Source organism: Rattus rattus, chromosome 13 (assembly GCF_011064425.1).
Source record: "Rattus rattus isolate New Zealand chromosome 13, Rrattus_CSIRO_v1, whole genome shotgun sequence".
In the NCBI taxonomy this organism is placed as follows: Eukaryota; Metazoa; Chordata; class Mammalia; order Rodentia; family Muridae; genus Rattus; species Rattus rattus.
The window spans coordinates 31,280,887-31,306,844 of NC_046166.1; the positions used below are offsets into that span (position 1 = coordinate 31,280,887).

Genomic DNA, 25,958 nt, shown 5'->3' on the forward strand with positions numbered 1-25,958 from the left:
GGTGTGTTTCCCAGGGGTTTGGTGTGGGGGTTTCTGAATTGAAGTTACTATGCCTCCTGGTCTTGTATACTGTTTTTATTATGCATTTGCATACAGTTTAGGAAATCTATGGAAAATCTGATTCTCATGTTTGGCTACCGTTTTATCGCTGTGAACTACTTACTCCGAGAATGCTAAAAGAAAGACATGTCTAGTGAGCCCAGTTAACTGAACTGAACCACTATGGAAAAACAGTCCATACAGATTGTGTAGGTGCAAGGTGACACTCTCATGGATGAGTTGTGTGAGTGCCACAGTCGTAGGCAAATCTTAGAATCATCACCCTTTTTACATATGTGAGTCTTTAGTCAGGACAAGTGTGTCAGTGAAGACAGCTTGCTGTTACAAGTGTGTCAGTGAAGACAGCTTGCTGTTACAAGTGTGACAGTGAAGACAGCTTGCTGTTACAAGTGTGACAGTGAAGACAGCTTGCTGTAGTAACCGGTTACTACAGTGAGAAATAGTTCTCAACGCAGAAATTATGCATTGGTTAGGATTTGACTGTGAAAAGTCCACCACAGGGTCCTCTGCTTGAACACTGGGTCCTTAGCTGTGCTACTGTTTTGGGAAATTGTGGGGTCTTTAGGACTAGGGCCAAGTTAACAGAGCGGGGTCAGCATGAGTGTGTCTCGAAGGTGGTGTCTGCTCTGGGTCTTGCCTGAGCTCTCCGCTTCCGTGGACCGCCTTTGTGTTCCCTGGCTTAAGTGGCTTCTGTTAGGTATTCGGTGACAGCTGTGAAAGTAATGTAACATCTTACTATCCTTTGTCACAAAATGTAACATGCACTTCACACAGTAAAAGTTATAAATTTGCCCAGTTAATGCCTTGTCCATTTTAATATATATGAGAGGTAGAGCTGACATGAGAAGAGTATTTAAGTTTGTATATTTTTAATTTGCTCGAGGAAGGGCCTTGCTGTGTAAGTCAGGATGGACTGGATGTGTGACATTCTACCACCTCAGCCTCCCCAAGTCTTACCCTTATAGACAGCATCACACACAGCTTAAAATAAATTTCCGTTAATCCACCCACACGTACGCAAAATACTCTTACTTAAATCGGGCTTTAGCGACTGTGGTTCTCAAAGGAGGAGTGGTTTGTTTCTTTGAGCGTAAGGGGTTGTTTTGTCATTTATGACTTTCCTGAAACATACTTTAAGAAACACAGAAATATGAAGCCGAGTATCACCAACTTCTGTGGAAATTTGGAGGTGCCAAGATACTCTCCAAGCCTTCTGCAAGTTATTAAAGGGCGCCTTAGTAAACTTAATTTGTAGATGATGCGTTTATGAGAGACTCTCAAAGGAAGATAAAAACGCTGAGGATCCTGACAGGTGTTTATAAAATAAAGCCATAAATCATCAGACTCCAAAGACTTCTCTGATTGGATTTCTTAATAACTTTAATTTTCGTAACCGTATCCCCTCATTAAATTTCCTCTTGGTGTCTGGAGACAGGCAAGACAGATTAAATTCCAGTATCTTACGCTGTTCATTAGGTGAGCAGAATTGCTTTAAGAATTCAAATGATAGCACCAAAATCCCACTCGCCTTAAATCTTATGCTGTTCCTTCCTGTAAGGCAGAAGCCGTCCCACTTCTTGGTGATACTCAACTCAGAATAACAGGCCTCACTCAGCTCCCCCAAGTTGGCTTAAAAAAAATCGTTTTTTACCTTGAGAGTTGAATGGGTGGTTTTGTTCCAAACTATTCCAATGGAATAAAGATGAGCAGGAATGAGGTCTAGTGGAATAAAGGTCTCTGAAAAGCAAAACGTTCTTCGAAGGATTTTAGCAATTGTTATTATTTGTGGAAAAAAGCTCTCATTGTTTTGCATGCTTTGCCATGGAAACAGCATCTAGCAAAGGGTACTGAGGAAGGAGGGAGGGAGGGAGGGAAGGAAGGGGGAGAGAGAGAGAGAGAGAGAGAGAGAGAGAGAGAGAGTGAGTTTATCCCATCCATGTGCACTAGAAAGAAAAAACAGCTGGGAAACTCAACCACTTAGAGATTTCTGTAGTTTGACCAGTACTGGTCACATTATGTTGAGTATAGAGAAATTGACTATGTTGTCTGAATAGCAAATAAATATAATCTCTTTTCAGTTAATTTTAGAATAAATATTAAAAAGTCTTAGACACAAGCATATGTATTCTTTTCAATGTTGACAGTTGCCCAATGCAACCATTTATTCATTCACTCTTCTGTTATCCAACAACATTTGTACATGCATGTACACACACATGCACCCATGTGCTCGCGCACGCACACACACACGCACGCACACGCATGCATGTATGCACACACACAACCTGCAGTTCCCAGTTTCTTACCTGAACTAGGAGAGTGTGCCGTATATACTGTGTCGTGATCTATGAGTCTTGGCTCTCTTCAACTGGCCCCTACTACCAGTGAATGCCTGGTCATTTCAGTTGTTTTGTATTTTATTTATTTTCATCAACATGGTATCTGTTAGGTGCTAGCAATGTAGCAGGAAATTGGGAAATCTTTTCTTTTGTTACATTATTCTCTAGTTCAAGAAAAGTTAACGCGAGTAGAATAAATAGCCAGTGCGAGGATAAAGATTTCAAATAGAACAGAGCTGTTAACCACATTATATGAGATACATAAATCAGTCTTCTGGTGAGAAATAAAAGTAGAGTTTGGTTTTTTTTTTTTTTCTTTTTTTCTTTTTTCTTTTTTTCGGAGCTGGGGACCGAACCCAGGGCCTTGCGCTTGCTAGGCAAGCGCTCTACCACTGAACTAAATCCCCAACCCCTGTTTTTTTGTTTGTTTTTTTTTTTTCTTAAGACTAATGGATTAACCATCAGTAGACAACTATGGTCTATGATTCTTTAATTATAAGACTTGAGGTTTTTTCTTTTGTACCAGGGATGTAACCCAGAGTCTCCAGCAAGCTAAGCATGTGCGTTGTCACTGAGCTAAACCCCCTGAAGTTAGAAAATGCTCTATGATTTACTGCGAACGTTAGAGTTTCAATGTCAGCTATAGAAGATAGTTTTAAACTTTCTTTAAAATATTTTTTAAAGTAGTAGATTTGACTCATTTTTAAGATCCGCTCTGAGTTAAATGTTAAGTTGCTGTGATATGTACTATAATACACAGGCAAAGACTTAAAGTAATTACAGTTACTTAAGTACTATGTAATTCAGTTTTATTTAGCCTCTCCCACACTTCAAATCCTTCTGTTCAGAGGGACTGATCTAAAGAGAGATGTACTTGCATTTTAGTATGACTTATAAAAGGAGTCAGAAACTTTGTTCTCACGATTTATTCTACAGTGGTTTCACCCATGGCAGTGAAAGCACCATGTTTGCTCTGTGTGTGTGTGTGTGTGTGTGTGTGTGTGTGTGTGTGTGTGTGTGTGTGTGTGTTTCTGTGTGTGTGTGTGTTTCTGTGTGTGTCTGTGTGTGTGTGTGTGTGTGTGTGTGTGTGTGTGTGTGTGTGTCTGTGTGTGTGTGTGTGTGTGTATGTGTGTCTCTGTGTGTGTCTCTGTGTGTGTATGTGTGTTTCTGTGTGTGTGTCTGTGTGTGTATATATGTGTGTGTCTGTGTGTGTCTGCATGTGTTTCATTTTTTATTTCCCTTTAGTCACAAGCTGATATCTTTACATAATACAATGAAGGTGAATTAATAGGAAGATAGAAGCATACAAAATAGAAACCCACGTTAGATTAAAAAGCGGTAACATCAGCTCTCAGGGGCATTGTAAGATGCTCAGTGCTGACTTTGGTGTCCTGAGCACAGCTGTCGCCCTCCAGGAGCCATCACGGTTCCTAGAGTGGAGCTGGCGTACAGCATCCCAGGGTGTGGACCATCAGTGATGCGAGCAGGGATTTGTTTAACTGAAAGGGATGCCATATACATCTATTCTCCAGACTTAGGTTTAATATTGGTTTAAGAGCAGTGGTTTTGTGACATTATAGGTTTAAAGCAGGGAAGACAGACTTTATATTCAAGATGCTTCCTTAGAATTCTAAACCTGTGCACCCAGTTAGTCGGTGACTTTTAGGTGAGATCATCTCATGGGCCCCTCTGATGGCTCTGCAGAGTTGGACACACTATTGTCCCCATGTACTACAGTCAACTGACTGGGGTGACAGAGCTAAGCAATGGAAGGTCGTGGTGGAACAAGGATTGTGACAACCACTATAGAGCCAAGGTTAGTCCCCTTCTGTCATCTGTCCCCATCACTGTTTTAAATAAACTTGCTGCAATGGTCACAGCAATACTTTGCTATTGGTGAAAATCTCCTAGCTTCAGCCCCTGAATATATTTTGAAAACAGTATGGTTTTTATCTGCACAGTTATTCTTTTAAAAATAAACCCCGAATCTTAACCTTAGCACTTCTCCAAATCAGTTCTCAGAAGTACCCCTACTTAATTTCCCAAGGATAAGCACTCGCTGTGCTTTAATAAAAAATGAGCTCTTTAAAAGATAATGAGCAACTTTGAGAATTACTGCTATTAATACTGACAGTAATCACCAAACACTCAAACCAGAGTCTGTATTCTGCAGAGAGCCCCGTGAGACTTCCCACACCTAAATACCATATCCTGACTTCTTCTTTTTTGTTTGTTTAAGTTTTAATTTAATTATGTGTTAGTGTCTATGTTTGGATGTGTGCACATGAATGTGGATGCCACTGAGGCCAGAAGAGGGCGTCCAGTCTCCCATAGCTAGAGTTACAAGCAGTTGTGAGCCACCTCGTGGGTGCTGAGAACTGAACTCAGGTCCTCTACAGCAGTCGCAATGTTCTCTAAACCATCGAGCCACCTGGGCCACCAGCCTGCTTTATTCTAACTTAGTAAATGTTCTACATATTTAATGAATAGGTAGTATTTGATGAATAAGTTTATTTGTAAAGCTTGAGTTATATATAATACTTTTCATATAAAAACCACTCTGTAACTACTGTAACTCAATCTAGTAATTAAAATGTTGGAATTTTTATTTAAAAATAGCTGGACAACTCATTTTATCGTGTGCATTTTATTTAGGGGTTTCTTTATTTCACATTTAGAATAAACTTGTCTCTCATAAAGAAAGACTCTGGCAGCCCAAAATTCGACAAGCTAATTGGCCATCATTATCACCTAAAAAGCTTGTTTCAGTGGGTTTTCTTTTCCTATGAGCTTTTTGAAGAAAAATTTCCTTAAGTTCCCATCAGACCATATTATTCTGACTACCTCAGTTAGCTGGCCTTTTGTGAAGGGCAGCACTCCCTCATCAAATATAAATGAGTTACAGTTACTTCAGGAAAGTCACCTTAACTACTTAATTCTTCCTGTTAGCTATCACAGTTCTACTAGATCTCCCCAGTCAGAGCTGTCAGTGCCGTTTTCTCTCCAACAACCATACCGCCTTCCCTTATAATTTTCTGCCTCCGACCTGAGGTTGCCCAACAGGGACCAGTCCCACTTAGTGACTGAGATCTTGAATGTTGCTGTTCGTGCCTTTACACTCTGTTCCGTTGCTTCTGGACCCTACGTGTACAGAGCGAGGAAATGTGTTGGGTTCCCTTTCTCATGAATCCACATGGAGATTTCTAAATGAAATGGAACATTATTTTTTTAATCCTGTTTGCCTCTCCTTGAGTTTTACTTCTAACTAATGAATTTATTTGCTGTGAAAGTATAATCCTGACATTAGTAGAGCAAAGAGTAAGACAAGGAATAAAGTTATAAAGTTTCCATACAGAAGGAAAGAAAAGGGAGAATGAATATCTGGGCTAGGCATGTAACTCCGAGGGTAGAATGTGTGAGCCTCCTAGCACGGTGAGAGCTAGCCAATAGAGATGAAGCCTCCCACTCAGGACTGGCTTGATTTCTTCGTGTTCTGTGTTTCTGTGTGTGATGTCTTATCAATGGGATCTTGCTGTCAAGTTCTAGGGACTGGCAATGACTGTGAGTTTGAGGGGGTGGGTGTCTATAGAACCTACGAAGGATTACTAGCAGCTCAGGACACCAAGGTCTCAGCACAAAGGAGATGGATTTGCCCTAGAGCAACAAAGGTCAGCAAATAAGAGACAAAGGCAGGAGAGAGGGGGGAAAGGAACAAGGAAGAGGGGAGAAAAGGCAAGAGGGAGGGGGAGGGGTATTTGTCCTGGGGTGGGACAAAGGACTGCCTCAGACGGATGTGGCACATAAGGAAATGGCAGTTTATAAAGGTAAAGGGGGAAACCCCATGTTAAGATGAGATGTTTAATTTTAATTGGGCGTGTTAATTAGGAGACCGAAGCAGGCTTTTGATAGCTGGACGTTGGACAGTTTTGGGAGAAGGAGGTGGGCAAATAAAGGAATATATTTTATCAGCCAGCTTTAGGAATGTACCTAATGATTTTTGAGCAAGGGTAGAGAAGGGGGGGGGGGGAAGGGTGTGGTTGGGGGAGGGGAAGAAGGCCTGCCTGAGCCCTGTTTGCCAGCCAGAATTCCTTCAACGCCCACAGGTCTTATCGGTTTAACTTTAACTCCCTTTTAAAAAGTATCTTGTCCCCAGCTCGAAAAAAAAAAAAAAAAAAAAAGAATCAAAAAATAAAAAAATAAAAAAATAAAAAGTATCTTAAGACCAAGCAGCTAACAGCAGCTGTAAAGCAAGGAGAGAACTCAGTAAAGACCCAAGAGTTTATCTTCTTTGAAAACAAAATGTGTGTTTTAACTTAAGACCCTATGCTGCGCACCTAAGGTTTCTGGCTTCCTGATGCCTCAAGTTTAAGGTATCACACGGGCAGCTCCTCACACGGCATAGCTCCCTTTCTGTGACAGGCGTTTGTAATCTTTGAGCTTACCTCACAACACTGTTCTGTTTGAAAGAATTCAAACCACCTTTGGGAAAAAAATTGCTCAAGGAGAGGGTGGAGAGGAGTTCAAGGTCACCCTCAGTTATATTATGTGTAAAACAAGAAGTGCATGAGTGTTTTCTTTTGAGTTTTACTGTTATTATGTTGTGGTGGTAGCTGTTCTTAGTGCAGCCGAATCTGTCTTGTCTTCTTACGTTAGAGAGAGGGGGCAGGAGGGAGGGAGAGAGGAAGAAGAGAGAAAAAAGTGAATGAAAGAAAGAGGAAAGAAAAGAAAAACTCCTACCGGTGACCTGTCTGTGAACCTTGAGCCAGTGCTTCCGAGCTGGGCCCTGAGCCCTTCCCTAATTGCTCTTAGAATTGCTCTCTGCTTGATCCTTGCCTTCAGGAGAACCCATCTTTTTTGACAGTCAATGAAATTTACAGTCTACACTGGCAAGGAACTTCCTCACAGTGTGGGGAGAAACCTTAGGTTATTATGTAAACTTTCTGACAGGCCAGTTTTCTTCTAGATAAATAATTTTTAAAACCAACTCCACAAGAAGCTTAGTAATTTAAGAGGGTCATATGAGTGTATTCAATATAGAAAATAAGGAAGGCCGAGATAATTGAAAAAGAAGCCCTTGTAATCTGAGCACTGGAGAAAGCTTCAAGCTTTGCTCCCTCCTCCCTTCCTCCTCCTCCTCCTCCTCCTCCTCCTCCTCCTCCTCCTCCTCCTTCCCTCCCCTCTTCCCCTCCTCCTCATTATCGTCGTTATTGTTGTCGTTTGTTGCTTGTTTGGGGCTCTGTGATGCTCGCATTATGTGAAGTCAATGTATGTATTCTACCCTTAAAATTAATAAAGATTTTGGGCAAAGATACTTTAATTTTTAGAAGTCAATGTATTTACTATAGCATAAACTCTTGACAGTTCTTTTCTGAGCATTAATGCATAATGTCATTTATGGAATTAGAATTATCTCCCAGAATATATGTGTGGGCTAAGACTGTGTAGAAAGTAGAACAGTGAGGAACATGGACCCTGAAGCCGGTGACCATGCATTTGATCCCTGCATTTGCTGCCTCTCGATAAGACTTTCAGAGAGCTAAACTCTGAGGCCCATTTCTTATCTGTAACCTGAAGATTTATGGTTCCTCAGTAAAGGGTTTTCTGGCAAGGATTGAAAGAGATAAGTGTTGGCTCTTGGGAATGTAGGTCAGTGACTACAGCAGCTGCCTACCGTGACCAAGGTTCAGGGTTGTAGCAGGTGTGCATGTGCACGTGCACTCAGAGGGGTGGGAAATTGCTTGTTCCGTTGCCTCCCAGTCCCCCTCAGCCATGTGGAACGGGTGCAGTCATTCCTCTTGTTCAACAGCTCTAGTGTCTCTCTTAAAAATGCCTAGTTTCCTGGAACGACCACTCCAGTGGTCTGTAGAATGTTCTAGAAAGAAGTGTAAGTGTGTTGAAGAGCATTAGGATAAAATTGAAAAGCTGTTTTCCTACCAGCCAAAAAAATGGTAGTTAGCAAGGCTAAGAAATGCGAATGAACTTAAAATTCACTGCAACAAAAATTTAATGTTCTAATAATCTAAATAGTCTGTTCACTTCCTAGTAAATAAGCGATTTAGAAAACATGCTGAATTATTCTCTGTAAAAGTTACATCTGGCTTGTTTTATTTTTGTTACTGTTGTTTTGAGATGGTCTCAGCTCAGGCTGCCTTTGAAGTTTCCATTCTCCTGCCTCAGCATCCTGAAAGCTGGGATTAGGGTAGAGTGTGTCACTACTCTCTGCGAAAGCAGTTTCTTAACATCTAACCTCATCTAGTTCAGTTCCTGATCCGTTCTGATCCCCTGAAATTTTTCATAAGGTAAGTATTCTTTAGGGTTTGTTGGTTGGTTCATTGGTTTGGTTTTTTTTTTTTTTTTTTTTTTTTGTGGGAGGTGGGGATGGTTTTGTTTGCCCGAGTGATACCCTTTGTATTACAGAGGAAAATTAAACTGAACTCCCGTCTTGAACACAGCCCACCCTAAGAATCAGCAAGTCTTTCAGGATGATGTAATGATCTCTCACTAGCTTTCTGGAACCAAGTGTTTGAGAAGTGTTTGCTAGAGTAGAACGTGAATGATGCTATAGTCGTAGGCCTTTTCCTAGTGTCAGGAATCCTGTAGGTCTTTTTTTTTTTCCCGGAGCTGGGGACCGAACCCAGGGCCTTGAGCTTGCTAGGCAAGCGCTCTACCACTGAGCTAAATCCCCAACCCCCTGTAGGTCTTTTTTTAAAAAAAAAAAAAAAGCTTCAGCCTTCTTTAGCTGTAGTTTGACAGCTCAAATTTCAGTGTTTCAGAACAGCTAGCTTAACATAGGACAAAAAACACGTTAGTGTTAATTTTGAGAAAGACTGATTTACTTCTATGTGCAAATTCATTAGGAATGTTCCGCCCTCCTCCGTTCAGCCGGCTGTCAAGAGAGATTATAACGTAACCCACTGGAGGAGCAAAGAAGCCTTTGACAAGGCCAATCTCATTGTACTGTCACAGTTGGCTATTTCTCCGGTGAGAGTGGATGCCAAAGCCAGACTTTATATGTAATTTTCAAAAACAGAAGAAAGATCCATCAGGAGATATACTAATTGGGCTTTTAAAGGCTGGGAAAATTAATTACCTGTGTACATTTCTCAGCTCTTGGAAAGTGTAAATCCTCCTCAACAGCCTTTTTGAAATGCCTTGACATCGTTGTTAAATGCTTATAAAATGTAGAGTTCAAATCTGATCAGGCACTTGTGCTGTAGAAAGGGAGAAGAGGCAGAAAGGCTCTTCTCACATGGAGCTTTTGTTCGTTCTGGTTGAAGAAGGAAAAGCTAAGGGAAGTTTGGGAGTTAGAAATGGACGGGGTGGGGGGAGTGTTGGGGATTTAGCTCAGTGGTAGAGCGCTTGCCTAGCAAGTGCAAGGCCCCGGGTTCAGTCCCCAGCTCCGAAAAAAAAGAAAAAAGAAAAAAAAAGAAAAGAAATGGATGGGAGAGTAAAGGAGTAACCACCAGAGCAGCCAGAGCAGGTGGGAGGGGCAGGTCTGTGTGAGTGATGCTGAGAGGAAACTCTAAGAGGGGAGGAGGAGACTGCACCAGGACACCAGGATGTGCTGCTGGCTGAGGTGGTTCTGAGAGACAGGCAGGAATGGCAGTCCTATTAAACAAATAAGCAGAGGACCTACCTTGTCTGAGGGTTGCCAGGTGGCCTGCTAGTCACGTGTGTGTGTGTGTGTGTGTGTGTGTGTGTGTCTGTCCTTACCTTCTGTGTGTTCAGTTAGTTCTCCCGCCTGGCTTTTCTGGAGCAATATTAATACACCCGTGTGTTGACCTTTTGCTTTTGGAATAAGCTCTTTGTTGGCCTGGGACTGCAGGGTGGTGCTGAAAAGAAGGAGTTGTCTGTATAGACGAGGTCTAGAGTCGGCTTGTATTTGCATTCAAGATGAAGTTGAATGTTGCTTCTACATTGTAGTGTTCTAGGACAAGGTGCAGCCTGGACGCCTCTGTCTCACACAGTATGGAGTGTGTTTCACACAGTACAGGGTGCAGCACAACGACCATGGGGGTTGTCATCACAGCCCGCACTTGTTTTACCTGCTGACCACTCCTTTCTTGAAATTCTTGCTCACTGTCTTCTCCAGTGGTTTTTTTTTTATTATTATTATTTTTTCCTCTTTTTTATCTGTCAAAAAAAAAGTCTTAGTTACTCTTTCCTTCTGGTGCATGTACTCCTGTAGAGTGGTCATTCTGTGCCTTTGCTGTGATCTGCTGTAGATCACACCCACACTCCCATCGATCAGTCTCTAAGGACACGGGGATGGCCGACGTCTGGCCCCCCAGCAGGCAGGCAGTCCTTAAGGGGTCAGTGAAGAACTACACTTCATCTCATGGGTTTCTCTTTGCTGCCTTCGTCTTTACCCAGACACTGTGTCCTCGCCTTCCCTCCATCCTGTCTCCTTATCCCAGGACCCGCGCTCTACTCTGTGATGGGAGCCTTGGGTCACAGCTTTCCCAAGGCCGCCCCTTCTCTCAGTACCCATTCCTCACCATAGGTAAAGTATCTGGCCTTTTAGAGAACCGAACATGATGTGGCCATGAAAGGCACAGGCTTTGAAGGCCACAGGACACTTGGGACAAACTAGACATAACCGGCTACACATTTCCACCAGAGACCAGGCCTGTTGAGAGTTGAAAAGAAAAATAAAAGCCAAAACATGTATGACGTAAACAACCTGATCCGCATTCAGACATGTTTCTGCTGCACCTGATTATGTTCCTTAGACTAGAACCGCTAAGACACATTATTAAAGCTTTTGGTCTGCGCTACCCAATCTCTTCCTTGGAGTGATTTTCATTTTCTCTCTAGGTTTTCCAGACAAGGTTATTTTGCACCAATTAAAATGTATGTGCTCAATACAGAGGCGAATGCCAGCAGCAAACCACTGAACTGAGAATAGGACCCCCGTTGAAGGAATCAGAGAAAGAACTGGAAGAACTTGAAGGGGCTTGAGACCCCTTATGAACAACAATGCCAAGCAACCAGAGCTTCCAGGGACTAAGCCACTACCTAAAGACTATACATGGACTGACCCTGGACTCTGACCTCATAGGTAGCAATGAATAGCCTAGTAAGAGCACCAGTGGAAGGGGATGCCCTGGGTCCTGCTAAGACTGAACCCCAGTGAACTAGACTGTGGGGGAGGGCGGCAATGGGGGAGGGTGGGGAGGGAACACCCATAAGGAAAGGGGGGGAGGGATTAGGGGATGTTGGCCCGGAAACTGGGAAAGGGAATAACATTCGAAATGTAAATAAGAAATACTCAAGTTAATAAAAAAAAAAAAATGTATGTGCTCCTAAGTTCCTTTTGCCCTGCTTCGTTCCTGATCTGTCAGGAAGAAGAGGCTTCAGGGCAGAGCCAGGAAGCTCTAAGCAAAGGCTGCTTATCCAGCCCCAGCTGCAGAAAGTAGGCCTGGGTCACGGGGGAGCATTGTATTCCGTTCTTACATGTCTTCCCAGAGGGACAATAAGCCATTGCGCTTTTAGCTTTTCAAGAGGACGTTAAATATTCTCTCCCAACCCAAATCGCCACTTTCCAGTTCATTCTGCTCTCACTCAGTAAAAATGTTTTCCTTAATGTTGTATGAAACGTTGAGGAGTCTGCTGGTGTCGTAATTTTTCTGTGAGACATCCAGGGAGATTGGAAATCATTAATGTGGCTTCCCTGGACTTGCCAGGTGGGAAAGAGGATTAAGAACTAAACTGTCTTGTTGCTTTTGAGCGATACTAAATTATAAAATCCAGTGTTGTATTAGAAACAAGAATCAAAGGGGACAGGGACATACATGGACATGCACACACACACACACACGTGCACACACACACACACACACACACACACACACACACACACACACACACACACACACACACACACACACAGTCCCCAGGGATTAATGCTGTCAAGAAGCTTTCAGAAAAAGAGTCAGAAAGTGGAGTAGAGGGGGACTCTTACTGAGCAATTCTAGGTGAGAAAATAGAGTTGATTGGCACAAGCTGAAACAAAGTTGCAACACGATGTAAGTGGGCGGAGATGTGACCTCATCCCAATCAATTCAGCCTTAAGTACTTCCTCCTTTGAGTACCTGATGAAATGCTCTGATTGTTCTTGCGGAGAGTCTATTCAGCAGGGTTAATTTCCCTTCTTTCAAAACCATGTGGTCTTTAAATGTATGTTTCCTCTTCTCGTGTGCATACATAATATATATTCGTACATACATTATTCATAAGTTTTAAAAATCTTCACAGATTTCTAGCTTAAAATCCCATTGCTTTAATTTTTTTCTCTCCATTTTTTCCAAACATTTGGATTTTTGTTGTTGTTGTTGTTGTTGTTGTTGTTGTTTTTTGCTTTTTAGACAGCTCATTCTGTAGTAATAATCGATAAGATTTACTGTAAAATATTGGCAACTTCATTAAAATATAGGATGTACTTTACGTATCATCTATAAAATGAAAAAATCTACTTAGGAGCTTTTCTTTGAAGATTTGGGAAACACTTGGCTTCTGAACACAGAGAGTAAGAATCTATACTATGGCCTTCAATGGTTTCTAAATAATATTACAATACTTTTACTACCTTGGATGAGGTTTTTCAGTGACGTCGCATTCCTTGTATTTAAAGCCCTACCCGGCAAGCTTGAGCTCTCCCAATAAAATGTCAGCATAAACTGACGAGGACTTTATAACACCTTTTGAAATGTACTATGATATGATTCATTGGTCATCTACTTAATACTTGTAAGTAAAAATCATTTCAACTCAGCTGACTAGTTAATATCAAATATTCACACTAAGATATTTTTCAATATGCGTCTACATGGTTCATCTCCAGAATAAAAGCATGAATTTTCGTAAAGCCCCTGAGGGTGAAAATCATTTGGATTTTATAAATATTTTTAAGTTGATTGCCTTCCATAAGCTTCTTAGTTTTTATTTTGTTTTATTTTTGGTTTTGCCTTTCTCTGTGTAGCCCTGGTTGTCCTAGAACTCATTCTGTAGACCAGGCTGGCCTGGAACTCGTAAAGATCCCCCTGCCTCTGCCTCCTATGCTATGGTTAAAGGCATACACCACCAGCACCTGGTTAGCGTCTTGATTAGGTTTCTATGCAAATGACTTTGATTTTGGTCAAATGACTTTGATTTAGCCTTTCTGGGAGTGGTAGTGCACACTTTTAATCCCAGCATTCTGGAAGTGAAGGCCAAGCCCGTTTGATTTTTCTGGCCAATCAGAGCTACATGGTGAGACCCAGTCTCCAAAACTAAAAAATAAAAATACGTAGTCTTATGAACAAAGGGGGAGGGTTGTTGTTGTTGTTGTTAAAAATATCGATTTGTTGCTCGTAGTTCTCTTATAAAAATTAACCAATTTTAGTATTTTATTGTCTCATTTATTAAAATTTATGCACCATTGATTATTTTCGCAGGTTGTTCTAGTCTAAGTTAGAGTCTCTCTCCTACTCCTGTTTACAGGTATAAAATGTATCAGGATGCTGTTTGTGAAATGGGTTGGTCTGGGGAATAAAGGGGTATCAGAAGATTTACTTTCCTGCGTTTAAATAAAGTACTCATTTTTCTGCGAAGCGCCAAGATTTCACTTGCAAGAGAGGATTTATCCAACACTGAACAAAAGAGGAGACTTTAAAAGGATTATTCAAATTTTAGGAGTGTAGGGAAGTTAACATTTGTGGTTATCTCATTTAGAGTCCCAAAGCACTAGCTTAAAGCGTAAGATAAAGTGTCCGAGGTCAGTTTCTAGTCCAGGAAGTGCTGTAATAAGAGATGACCCACAGCTAGATGATTTCTATGTACCCAGCCCTTGAGCAAGCACCCGCTGGGCTCCTGCTGTCTGCCTGGTGATCTGGTCTCACAGATAGACTGTTGTTTGCCTTACCAGAAAAAAAAAATGTGTAAGGTTTGTGGGAGGAGGCTGGTGAGTGGTTTCTGCCAGCTATGTTGCTGGTTTGAACTACTGTGTGCTTATTGGAAATTCCACATTTGCAGAATAGAACATTACAGATTACACAGTTCAATACAAAGGATTTTGAGTGACTCCTATCCTCTCAAGCTATAATTTTAATGTTGAAAGTTAAAAGTTATATTACTAAGATCTACTAAGATGACGAAGATACTTTAAACATACAACTTTTTAGAAAGTACATTTTTAGTTGGACAGAGTGGTACATGTCTCTAAGTGCAGAGCTCCTGAGGCAGAGGCAGAGGTAGATGGGTTTCTATGCGTTCTACATAGCGTGCATTTCAGGACAGGCAGGGCTCTGTAGTGAGACTGTGGTTTTTGTTTTTGTTTCTAAAAGCATAACTTCCATGAATTTAAACCACTTTGGTTTTCATTTGGATATACTAAATTTTGTTCAGAATTGTACTCTATACTTATGAATAAACAGAATGGATCTGTGACCCATCTTGCTAATAATACTTCGAGAAATACTTGTAGGCATTACAATCACTGGAAAAACATCAAGATCAAGATCAAGCTAAAAAGTTGAATTTTTTAAAAAAGTATGTCATGTGGCACATGCTTGCAGCCCCAGGACTTGGATGTAGGAGGAGCATAAGTTCAAAATTTTCCTTAGCTACTTAGCAAGTTCAAGGCCAGCCTGAAACATGTCTCAGAGACCACCACCAACTACAAAACCACAAAATAATTTTTTTTATGTTTCTGAGGGGTTTGCTGTCATTACTAATGTAATCCTGTATTTGGAAGTATTTTAAGTGAATATGTGTTCTGTAAAGAAATGTATTTCTGTCCATTAGGATTGGATTCTGATAAAATAAAGTAATTATTTCTTCCCAGTAGCAATGTGGTTTTCCTAAAACCGGCAGGAAGAGCAGCCTCCCCACATAGAACTTGTTGTCATGGTGTTCAGCGATGCGAGAGTGTCCGGCCGTGCTAAGATGTCTCTTCAGACGGAGATGGCTGAGAGCTGAGCACTGACTGCTTTAAAGCTGGACGCGGGCACAGGTGGCATAATAGCTATGAAAAGGGAGAACACACAGAAGCGATTTCAGTCATGCGTGTGTATTTTTTGTGCCTGCATATGTGTTCATGTATGTACATACGTGTATACATGCACTGGAACATGGAGGCCAGAGCTCCGTGTCAAGTGTCTTCCTTGGTTCTTCCCTACCTTTATTTTCCTTAAGATTAATTTATTTGTATGTTGCTGTATGAATGTTTTGCCTGCCAGGAGTGCTGGGTCAAACTGGATCTAGAGTTACATTGAGGGCTACTGTGAGCTGTCATGTGAGTGCTAGGAACTGGCCCACGTCTTCTGCAACAGCAGGAAGTACTCTTAACCTCTAAGCCACGCCATCTCTCCAGCCCCCCAACTTCATGCTCTTAGACAAAGGCCTCTAGTGAGCCTGAAGCTGTCCTCCCTACACACCCTCTTTGGCTAAGGTGGCTGAGGAGTGAGCTTCAGGGAGCCACCTGTCTCCACCCTTACCTCTCACAAGAGGCAGGTTACATCTGATTTTTCAACATGGGTGCCAGGGATGTGAACTTAGGCCTTTATGCCTATGAGCAGAGCGTTTTATCCACTGAGCCATCTCCCAGACCTCATGTCAGGCCTTGTGGATTTTTCATTTATTTGCTTTTGTATGAGATTGAATAGTGGTAAGAAACTTGCTTGACCCCCTGCTTAGTTTCTTAAATGATTTTAAGTACTTAAGGGAACATGGGAGGTTTCTATTCAGAGCATCCAGAACTCATTATTTACCTGAAGGAAGAAAAGTCTTGAACGGATCAGAAGCTCCTAGGGTGACCATGTGCACTGTTGTTGTCCATTAAATAGGAAATCCAGTGGCCAGAAGCTGGTAGCTAAAGATGTTTGGACTAGACACCAGAAAATGGAGATGATTTTAGATAACCTTAGGGAGTTTGTCATGACTTGACTAGTTGACTACCAAACACTAGTGGACATTTTCTACTGAGTATATAGTATTTTCAGTATATTTGATTTTCTCGTGAAGTCAGGAAAGTTTACCTTTTCTAACAGTGGAAAAGAAAGTGTTAAAGCCAGTGCAAAGATCGGAAGCCTTTAAGTGGGTCTTCTTGGGCAATTTTGTTGTTGCCGTATGATTGATTACGATTAGGTTAGTTGGGAAAAAGATCGTGTCAGTGCAGATGGATACACCTCTTTTAAAAACAACAAACGAAGCTAGGCTAATCACACAGGCCTGTAATTTCAGTGACTCTAGAGACTGAGGGAGGAGGACCACAAATTCAATGCTTGCCTGGGCTCCAGAGTGAATTCTGATCCTGCTTGGGCAACATAGTGAGACTACCTCAGAAAAACAGGATCTCAGTGGTAGAGAACTCACCTAGCAGGTGCGAGGCCCAAGGCCTAGCATGTGCGAGGAAGAGAAAGGAACACCAAAAGATATCCAGATGTGCAAGAAAGCCCAAAGATGGCTAGGTGGGCCAGCCGCACAACACTGAAGATGCACCCTGGTGCTCTCGTGTAATGGAAATCTCCATTTTGTTCTGACTCCCAAATGTCCAAAGTATGATTTAGCCAAGTTCTTAGAAAGACTTATATTCATGTTTCTCACACAGTATAGGATAGAGCTGTATTGTTGAATGTGTTTTTGTTTTCCTTGGTGTGCCTGGGAACTTGGTAAAGCACCTTTCCGGTGCTTAAACTGGCGGCAGTAACTCGCAGTCCCTGTGACTGTGGTGTCTACAATGTGTGGGCAGTTTTGAGAGAAAAGTAATGTAAAAGGAGAAATCACTAGCTTTGTAATATAACTGGGGGCTTCTCCATAGACAGGATCTTAACACTTTGGTCTCAAGATTACATATGCGGAAGTGGCATAAGTTGTGTTACTCAGCCTGGTGGCCCTGCCAAAGTCTACCTCAGTGAGCCTCTCGACTGGGTTCTTAGTGTGAAATGACCACTGTAATAGTAAGTAAAGACTTTAGTCTATTAAGTCTGGTACTTTCAAACAAAGAAATGTCTCTTTGTTTCAGTAGATGATTCTCGTCATCATGTCCTATTTTATCTTAATAAGTCACACCCAAAGCTTGTGTTGGATTTTTATATTCCCGTAAGTGTACTGATCCTAGAAACACACCACTGTTCTGCCCTAGGCCCTCACATAGATGCTGCCATGACAAAGTGACCTTCAGTCCCTTTTTAGTTCAAGACTCTTGAAATATATTTGAATATATATATTGGGTCATTTCTTACACGGGATGATACCGTAGTGCAGTGGTCTCACCCTTCCTAATGCTGCGACCATTTAATACAGTCCTCGTGTTGTGGGGGTCCCATCCGTGAGATTATTTTCAATGCTACTTCATAACTATAATTTTGCTACTTTTACGAATTGTAAATAGCAGATGTGGGAACCCTTAACAGGGTCACAGCCCACAGGTTAAGAACCACTGCCCTAGATTTTCAAGGGCTGGTGAGATCCTCATTTGATCCCAGACTTATCAGTTTTAAGCTCCTATTAAACACAGATTATCTCCTACAGACATGTGCAAGAATACACAAATACACACAGTGCGTACACACACACACACACACACACACACAGGCGTGGACACAACTTTCACATGCACACACAACATATGATGCCCAGGTGAGCCACGACTCTCAGTGCTACCAATTTTCAGCTTTCTGAAAGGAGAAACACTTGAAGGTCTGGTCAGATGGGTTAGTTTAGGGTCCAGCTGTATTAAACAGAGCACAAGACACCAGGACCTGATCATCCTACATGTGTGCATCCTGCCATGTGTACAATAGAGGCCGAGGGGCCCTGACCTACAGACGTACTGTTTCCTTTAAACTGGTGGCATCTAGTTAATTTTGACAGCCTCTCTTCCAGTTCTTGGGCTGTTTCTTCTGTTGAGGGTGAGTGACTGCAGCCCAAGAAATCCTGTGAAATTTCCAGTTAAAAGGTGGTTTATTTAATTTCTTCTGTGTGCTTGTTTATTTTGTTTAGGAGTATAAGGCTTATTGTGTGATACTTTTAAATTCTGTGGTGATGACACAGTTCAGCGGTGGCCATTTTTTCTAAGCTGTTGTTTGTCAACGGGCCATGTAAGTACATAAGCTCATCCTTAAGACGTGTGATTTCACACCTACTCAAGAATACTGTCATTTGCTCGAAAGACCATTTTTATAGTCCTTTAGATTAGTGTCATTGCTATCAAGGCATGATCATCCTGCAAAAATGACACATGAAAAGGATTTGGGGTTCAGAACAGGAAGCACTTTTTAAGTTGTAAGGAGATAGTGACTAGTCTGACCTTACTTCTATTTCACACTACCATCTGGTGAGAAGTGCTTGTATTTTTCCACCTTTGTGAATATAACCATCTTGTAATAGTACCTCTCAGTTCTCTTTGCGTTCCTAGTCAACGATGATTCATTGACTTTGGCTGTAGAGTAAGTCAGTCGCTATGGTAGTACCGTGAGTCATGGAGGCTTCTGACTTTCATTTACTCTCTGGAAGGAGGAGTGCGCGCTTTGCTTCTCCAGGGAGTTAGCAATTACGCTGCTTTAGAGCTGCTCTCTGAATCATTTGACATTAGAAGTTGACATGATTGTTCTTAATTGATGTGGCGTTTGACAGACAATCCTAGTGTTTGGTTCTACCCTCACAGTTACTGACTTACAGGCTTTGAGAAGCCAGTCGATTCAATTTTCTGGCACAGTAATGTATCATCAGAGGACACTATCATGACCATAGGATAGTTATGACCCTGGTGAATTCATGATACTGCCAAGAAGGGTCTGTCTGCCGATCCAAGCCTGTTGGTCCTAGTTCCATATTCTCCATTTTGTATTGTTTCCTTTTCTTCTGTCTCTCTTACAACAAACCTACAAATTTTAGGATTCATTTATCCAGTAAATATTCATTGAGGGTTCCATACAAAGACAAATGCTGAGGACATAAGAGATATATATAACCTTTGTCCCTTCACCAGGCTACCAGTTGAATATGGGGGCTGAGGGACCCAACCCAACCTTCCACCTGTCTTTACATATAAAGTTTTATTGAACACAATTGTTCCCATTTGTTTACATAGTATCTGTGACCACTTTTATACTAGAATAACTGATTTGAGAGACCTTGTGGTTTGCAAAGTATCACACAAATAGGATAGTTAGGACCCTGGTAAATTCATAAGCCATTGCCAGGTAGGGTCTGTTTGAATCTTAGAAAAACTTACCTACCTCCGACCTCTTAGGTAGCAATAGAGACATTGCATAAATGCAGCCTGGTGTATAGCAAACTCTTGTTGGTACTGTTAGAGACTATCTACTGAGAACAGTGGCTGCATAGGTGAAACAAAGCAACCAAAGTTAACATCCTCATATTGGATTTTAAGAAAGTCCTTCTGAGTGTTGTGAAGGAAAGATGACGAGTAGAAACAGTGTGTGTGGAAGAAGGGAAGCAAGCAGAGACTCTTCAGCCAGTCAGAGTGCAGATTTTTACCTCTACTCGGGTACTCTGATCTCAGATCGTTTGCTTAGGTCTTGCTGGGTGATATTGCCTCACTCTCGATGTTACACAAGCTCGTGTGTGGGAAGCATTTGCAGCACAGTATTCACAGGCATCACTGGTACCACTATCAGAAGAGTCTTTCCTGAAGGTGACTGGCCAAAATGAAGAAAGCACAGTGGAGATCATGGAAGCAGTCACATTCAAGAGCTACCGTGGTGACAGAATTAACGGGAAATCATGAGGGACAGAATGTTCGTAGAGCGGATAAAAACAAAACAAGACGTTGACATGAAATGTGGCTTTGGACTTTATTGGGTACTGAGGGTACTTGGGGTCTGAGGTAGGGAGACAGCTGTGAGACTGCGTGTGAGGCAAACAGCAGGTTCTGTTGGGGCAAGTTAAATAGAGATAATGGAGATGCATAGAAAGGTCCGGGAAACCTTTGTGTGCATGATCTGGAAACCGCAAGTGTGGTGTGGCCTAGGGATGCCAACAGAAGAAGCATCAGTGTGAAACTGGTTACTGAGCTTGGAAAAAAGGGAAACCTGGGATGAAGACAGACCAGGCTTCTTGAACCTTAACAAACACTAGCAGCTTAAAGCTGGACAGAGAACCATTAAGTGAGAGACAAGAGCTTTTACTGGAAGATGCACATGAGGCTTGAATCCGTCTCAGACCATCCTTGGTGAGAGGGAGGTTGTGTTCACCCAACTGAAATTATCATTTTGTATGATAGCATAGGACGGGTATCCCACGGTTGCGGGAGCTCCATTTTGTGAGCTGCTATGTAGTCCGCACTCTTCTGCTATTGCTTCCTCCGACGAGACAGATAGTGGTGAATTCAGTGCAGCTGAATGACAGATAGTGGTGAATTCAGTGGCTGTTCAGACTTTTCCTCCATATCTGGTGTCAGGTCCTTTCCCCAGCTCTAACCGATTCTCACCCCAGTGAGGTGAAAAGTTGACAGGAGAGAATGTGCGTCTTCCTTATGTTCAGTTTGGTTCAATCTCACTGATGTCAGCCTCAGGCCTAGCATACTACAGGGTTTGCTGATGCTTTCTGTCGCAATTCACTCACAGCACTGTATCATCAGAACAACACCTTGGCTTCAATGCTTGCTCCTCTGTTGAAGAGTTAGTCATCCTTAGGGTGCACTTTGCTTATGATCCGTTAATCCCTGGGACTCTTCAGGCCTTCATGAACACTTTTGGCATGATGACTTTCTAGTTATTTACTTTAATTGTTTTAAGTTAGTATACCAAAGTAATGAATTCCATGCTGGGGCATGCTTTAATCCCAGCACTCTGGAGGCAAAGGCAGGGTGGGCCGATCTCTGTGAGTTTGAGTTGAGTTTAGGGCAGCCAGGGGCTCTGTTGCACAGAGAAACCCTGACTCCAAAACAAACAAATAATGGCTTCCACTGTGGCATGTGTGGGCATGTAAAAGAGAGATTATATTTTGTTTTGATTTGTCCCCCTCCCCCACAGTCCTCCCCTGTGTCCTTGCCATCCTCTAGCTGATCTCTCCCCACCCCCAAAGTTCCTCTCCTCCTTTTGCACTGCCCTCTCTTTTTCTCATTATTTGCCTCTAGCCTTAACTATGACTCAGAAGTTAGGTTCAAGCTCTCGCACAGCCAGGGCCAGTCAGAGGCCTAATCCGAAAGCCTTATCTTCTGAAAGAAAGGCGTCACCTTGGTGTGACCAAGCTGTATTGTGACGCATAGTTCATGTTTTAAGGACACTTGTGTGAAACTTTAAATTGACCCTGGATGACAACTGATGTATTTTACTCAGTTCTCTTGATTTTTCACACTTCTGTTGCTTTGGGCCAATGTGTAATATATACAAAGGGCTCTTCCCCACTGAAATGAAAAGTGGGTGTAATAGAATACAAATGTTCGGTGCCCTGCAAGCCAATACTCCTGATATTTATGCACTCACTTGTTCTTCAGGTTTATCTCTGAATCTGTTGTAACTGGTTACATGTTCTCATTAGTGTGCTGCTGGCTTCTGCACTCCAAGTTAAAATATCTGGTTCTATGTACAGTGAAGAGCCTGCTTGTAAGACTGTCCGTGAGGGCTGCTCTCTGCAGTTTGGACCCTTCCACCTACACAGATGCTCCTGTCAGACGTCCTCAGTGCCTTTGCTTCCGAGGCACAGTGTGGTAACCTTTTGCCAAGTCCCTGCCATTCTTTTTCACAAAGCGGTGTTTCTCAACATTAGCACCATCTCAGGGGACCTTGAAGAATACTAAAGTGCCCTGCTCTCGGGCACTGGGATTTAACTGGTCTGGGCATGTGGAGTTTGGAAAGCACCCCAGTTGTACTAATAATATGTAATATGTAACATGTAACAGGCCACACCTTGGCCTTAACGCAGAGTTAGCTCTGTTTAGGGTGCACTTTTCTTTTTTTTTTTTTTTTTTTTTTTTTTTTTTTGTTTTTCGGAGCTGGGGACCGAACCCAGGGCCTTGTGCTTGCTAGGCAAGTGCTCTACCGCTGAGCTAAATCCCCAACCCCTAGGGTGCACTTCTCTTATGGTCGGTTCATCCTGAGGGACTCTCCAGTCCTCCGTGAATCTTTTTGGTATGATGACTGTCTAGTTATTTACTTCTCTTCTTTTAAGTTTGTATACAAAAGGAATGGGTTTCACTGTGACGCTTTTTGTGCATCTGTATGGGAGTGTAAGAGGGAGATTATACTTTGTTTGCATTTGTTCATATGAAATTCATAATCAGTTGGTCGCTATGATCGCCTGGACAGGAGGAAAGGCAGGAAGTGGTGCTTTTTGCTGTGAGCCGACTGGATCTGTAGCTTTTTAGATACTGTAATATTACTCAAATAAACAGATCGTTTTTGAAAAAATGATTATGAATTCCCTAAAGCTAATCCTTAGCCATCTGATTGCCATCTGAAATAACCTACAGTAATGCCCATCTCTATTGAATCGTAAGTAGTTAAGCAGCCTAAATATCAGTGCTGTGCCTAGAGCTCTCATGTAGTCCTCAAAATGAAGCTTTGACCTTTAATTCTCAAGGTCATTCAATTAAAAAGTTTTCTTAGTTCTGTTGACCTGTTAGGGGATGGTGTAATTGAAGTGTGACGTGACCTGGCATGTGAGTTGGCCTACTTTGCAGTTCGAAGGGAGCCTTGTGTCCTCCTGCCCAGCTGGACTGGCTCTGTGCCTCCCGTGCCCAATTACCAGCTTACATTCTCCCTTTAAGGTAGTAGCTCTCGGACTTAGGTGCATATTACAACTGGGGTGCTTTCCAAACTCCACATGCCCAGACCAATTAAATCAGTGCCCAAGAGCAGGGCACTTTAGTATTCTTCAAGGTCCCCTGAGATGGTGCTAATGTTGAGAAACACCGCTTTGTGAAAAAGAATGGCAGGGACTTGGCGAAAGGTTACCACACTGTGTCTCGGAAGCAAAGGCACTGAGGACTTGTGACAGGAGCATCTGTGTAGGTGGAAGGGTCCAAACTGCAGAGAGCAGCCCTCACGGACAGTCTTACAAGCAGGCTCTTGACTGTATTAGCAGGAATGCGGCAGAGTCAAGTACAGAGAGTAGTTTTAAAGGCCATGCTGGCTTGGTTACACAGTTATCTGAGTTTTGTTTGTTTTTATCGTTACTCGGCCAAACTCTCACTGAGTAGAAAACCCTGTATTAGGACCAAATGCATAACTCTACCTTGTTCCTCTGCCATTTGGGGCACAGAGCCAGCTGGCTGATGGGTGACATCCATCTGATATCACTGCTACCATATGGCCAAATTGCTAACAAAAGGTTTAATTTGTCATATGCCAACTAGCTGAAAAAACATGGCAGTTGCCTAAGACCAATTAAATGTCTGTCTCGATCATTGAGAAGTCTTTTAGAGAGAGTTACGGTGAGAAAGAGGCAAGCAAAAGTGTGTGTGTTTGAGTAGCTTGATGGGTCATGCTTCCTCTCCCATCTCAAAGATGTCTTCCAGTGCAGCATCCTGATTATCAGTGTTCTGCCTGCGGTTCGCAGTTGAGAATGTTTTATTATTGCCTCGGCCTTTTCTTGAACGTGAACATTTGTATCATGAACTCTGCTGTGGTTGCTGTGCCTTCATGTACTCATTGTATATCCCCTCCCTTTTATATAGGAAGACAGAGATGTCAATAACCCCTTGCCTAACCGAGGAGGCAATGGACTAGCTCCTGGGGATGACAGATTCAAACCTGTGGTACCCTGGCCTCATGTTGAAGGAGTAGAAGTGGACTTAGAGTCTATTAGAAGAAAAAACAAGGCCAAAAATGAACAGGAGCGCCATGCTGGAGGAGATTCCCAGAAAGACATAATGCAGAGACAGTACCTTACCTTTAAGCCGCAGACATTCACCTACCGTGATCCTGTGCTACGCCCAGGGGTCCTCGGGAACTTTGAACCCAAAGAACCCGAGCCTCACGGAGTGGTTGGTGGCCCTGGAGAGAACGCCAAGCCCTTGGTTCTGGGACCAGAATACAAACAAGCAGTTCAAGCCAGCATTAAGGAGTTTGGATTTAACATGGTGGCGAGTGACATGATCTCACTGGACCGCAGCGTCAATGACTTACGCCAAGAAGAGTAAGCACAAACCTCTTCTTTCTAAACTTGGGGCGACAACTGTTTTTATAGACATGTGGATGTAGGGAGGTTGTTAGGAGTGGAGGGAATATCTGTGCCTTTGTTTCAGTGAAATAAGAGGACCTTTGTTCAGCAACAGGATCAGAAGGAGGAGGTCTCTATTTTGACATCATATTGAAGATACAGTTTAGTAATTCCTGGGGTCTGATACATCAGTGCTAGGAAGAATGTGGTCCCCAGACTAGCACTGGTCTATGAGTATTGTTCCTAGTCCCCAAGACCTAAATGAGCTGGCACCAGAATGAAAATGAACTACACCACTGAATAATTTGTTTATCAACCGGCAGGCATTTAATAGCCGAATTTCCTTAGAGTGCGTTTTCATTCTGGAACAAGAAAGCTCCTCGTCTTGTGGGACAGTAGCAAATCCTGATGCTGCTAAGGACATTTCACGTCCTTAACTAGATTAATGTTTCCCATCCGATCTGAAACAGAAATCTAAACAGTTTAGTATATGCAAAAGGGGTACTCAGAAAACTGCGGCTTACCCTTTTAAATTCTTTTCCCGTGTTATGATTTTTTTTTTTTTTTTTTTTTTTTTGGTTCTTTTTTTTCGGAGCTGGGGACCCGAACCCAGGGCCCCTTTTACCACTGAGCTTCCCAACCCCCCGTGTTATGATTTTTAAGTGACGGATTTTTCAGCTCTTAGCTTTTGATAGACAGTGATTATTGAGTGACTTCAATGCTTTCTCTTCCAGCTTATTCAATAATTGGCCCCACTACTGTGGGATCTAAGTAGCTTTCATGCATGTGAATACAGACTGAATTGACGATGTCTAGCAAACTCTTAGAAGGTATTCCTGATGTGCTTTAACTGCAATCTTCATTTTAAAAGGTTAACACAGCAGGTGCACACACTAGCAATCCGCCCACAAACACTCAGGTACAGACCAGCATCCTTTATGACTGTGCGGTAAGAATCCCAATACAGTGCATTCCTTAGAGTTTGACATTCATACTCTTGCTGTTTAGGCTGAGAAGTGATGAATGAAATATGAAAAATATGTGGCAATTGGGGAATGGGAAATGGCACCACAATAGTGAGAGACAGCCATTTTACACAGAGAAGGGTTAGCATCTCATGGTGCTTTGAAGGAAAAAATCTTAAACAATTTGTTCTTCCTGGAGACTTAGTTAACAACTCAAAATATAATATACTCCATTCACGTTTTAATTTCAGGTAAATAATTAGGAACTTTAGGATAAAGTGTTGTCAAACACTCATGGACATATCCTAAGATGTGTGCATGTGTGCTTATTTGAAATCCAAATTTAGCTGAGCCTCCCATCTGCCGTCTGGCAATGCTCCCAGTCAGGTATGAAGATGGCTGTTCCAGAGGTTGGACGCGCCATGGAAATGCACACTCCTCTGGGTGCTCCTGTATAGCATGCAGCATTCTGGGTGTTCTTATGCCA

General features: G+C 42.3%; 1 protein-coding gene across 2 annotated transcripts in view; it reads left to right on the forward strand.

Moving 5' to 3' along the window:
• Positions 1-25,958, forward strand: part of Galnt7 (polypeptide N-acetylgalactosaminyltransferase 7) — a 123,452-nt gene that overhangs the window by 42,578 nt on the left and 54,916 nt on the right. For both annotated transcript variants that reach the window (XM_032919307.1, XM_032919306.1), the window contains exon 2: positions 24,022-24,482. In XM_032919307.1, the coding sequence (XP_032775198.1) occupies positions 24,022-24,482 (461 nt within the window). The remainder of the gene's footprint in view (positions 1-24,021; positions 24,483-25,958) is intronic.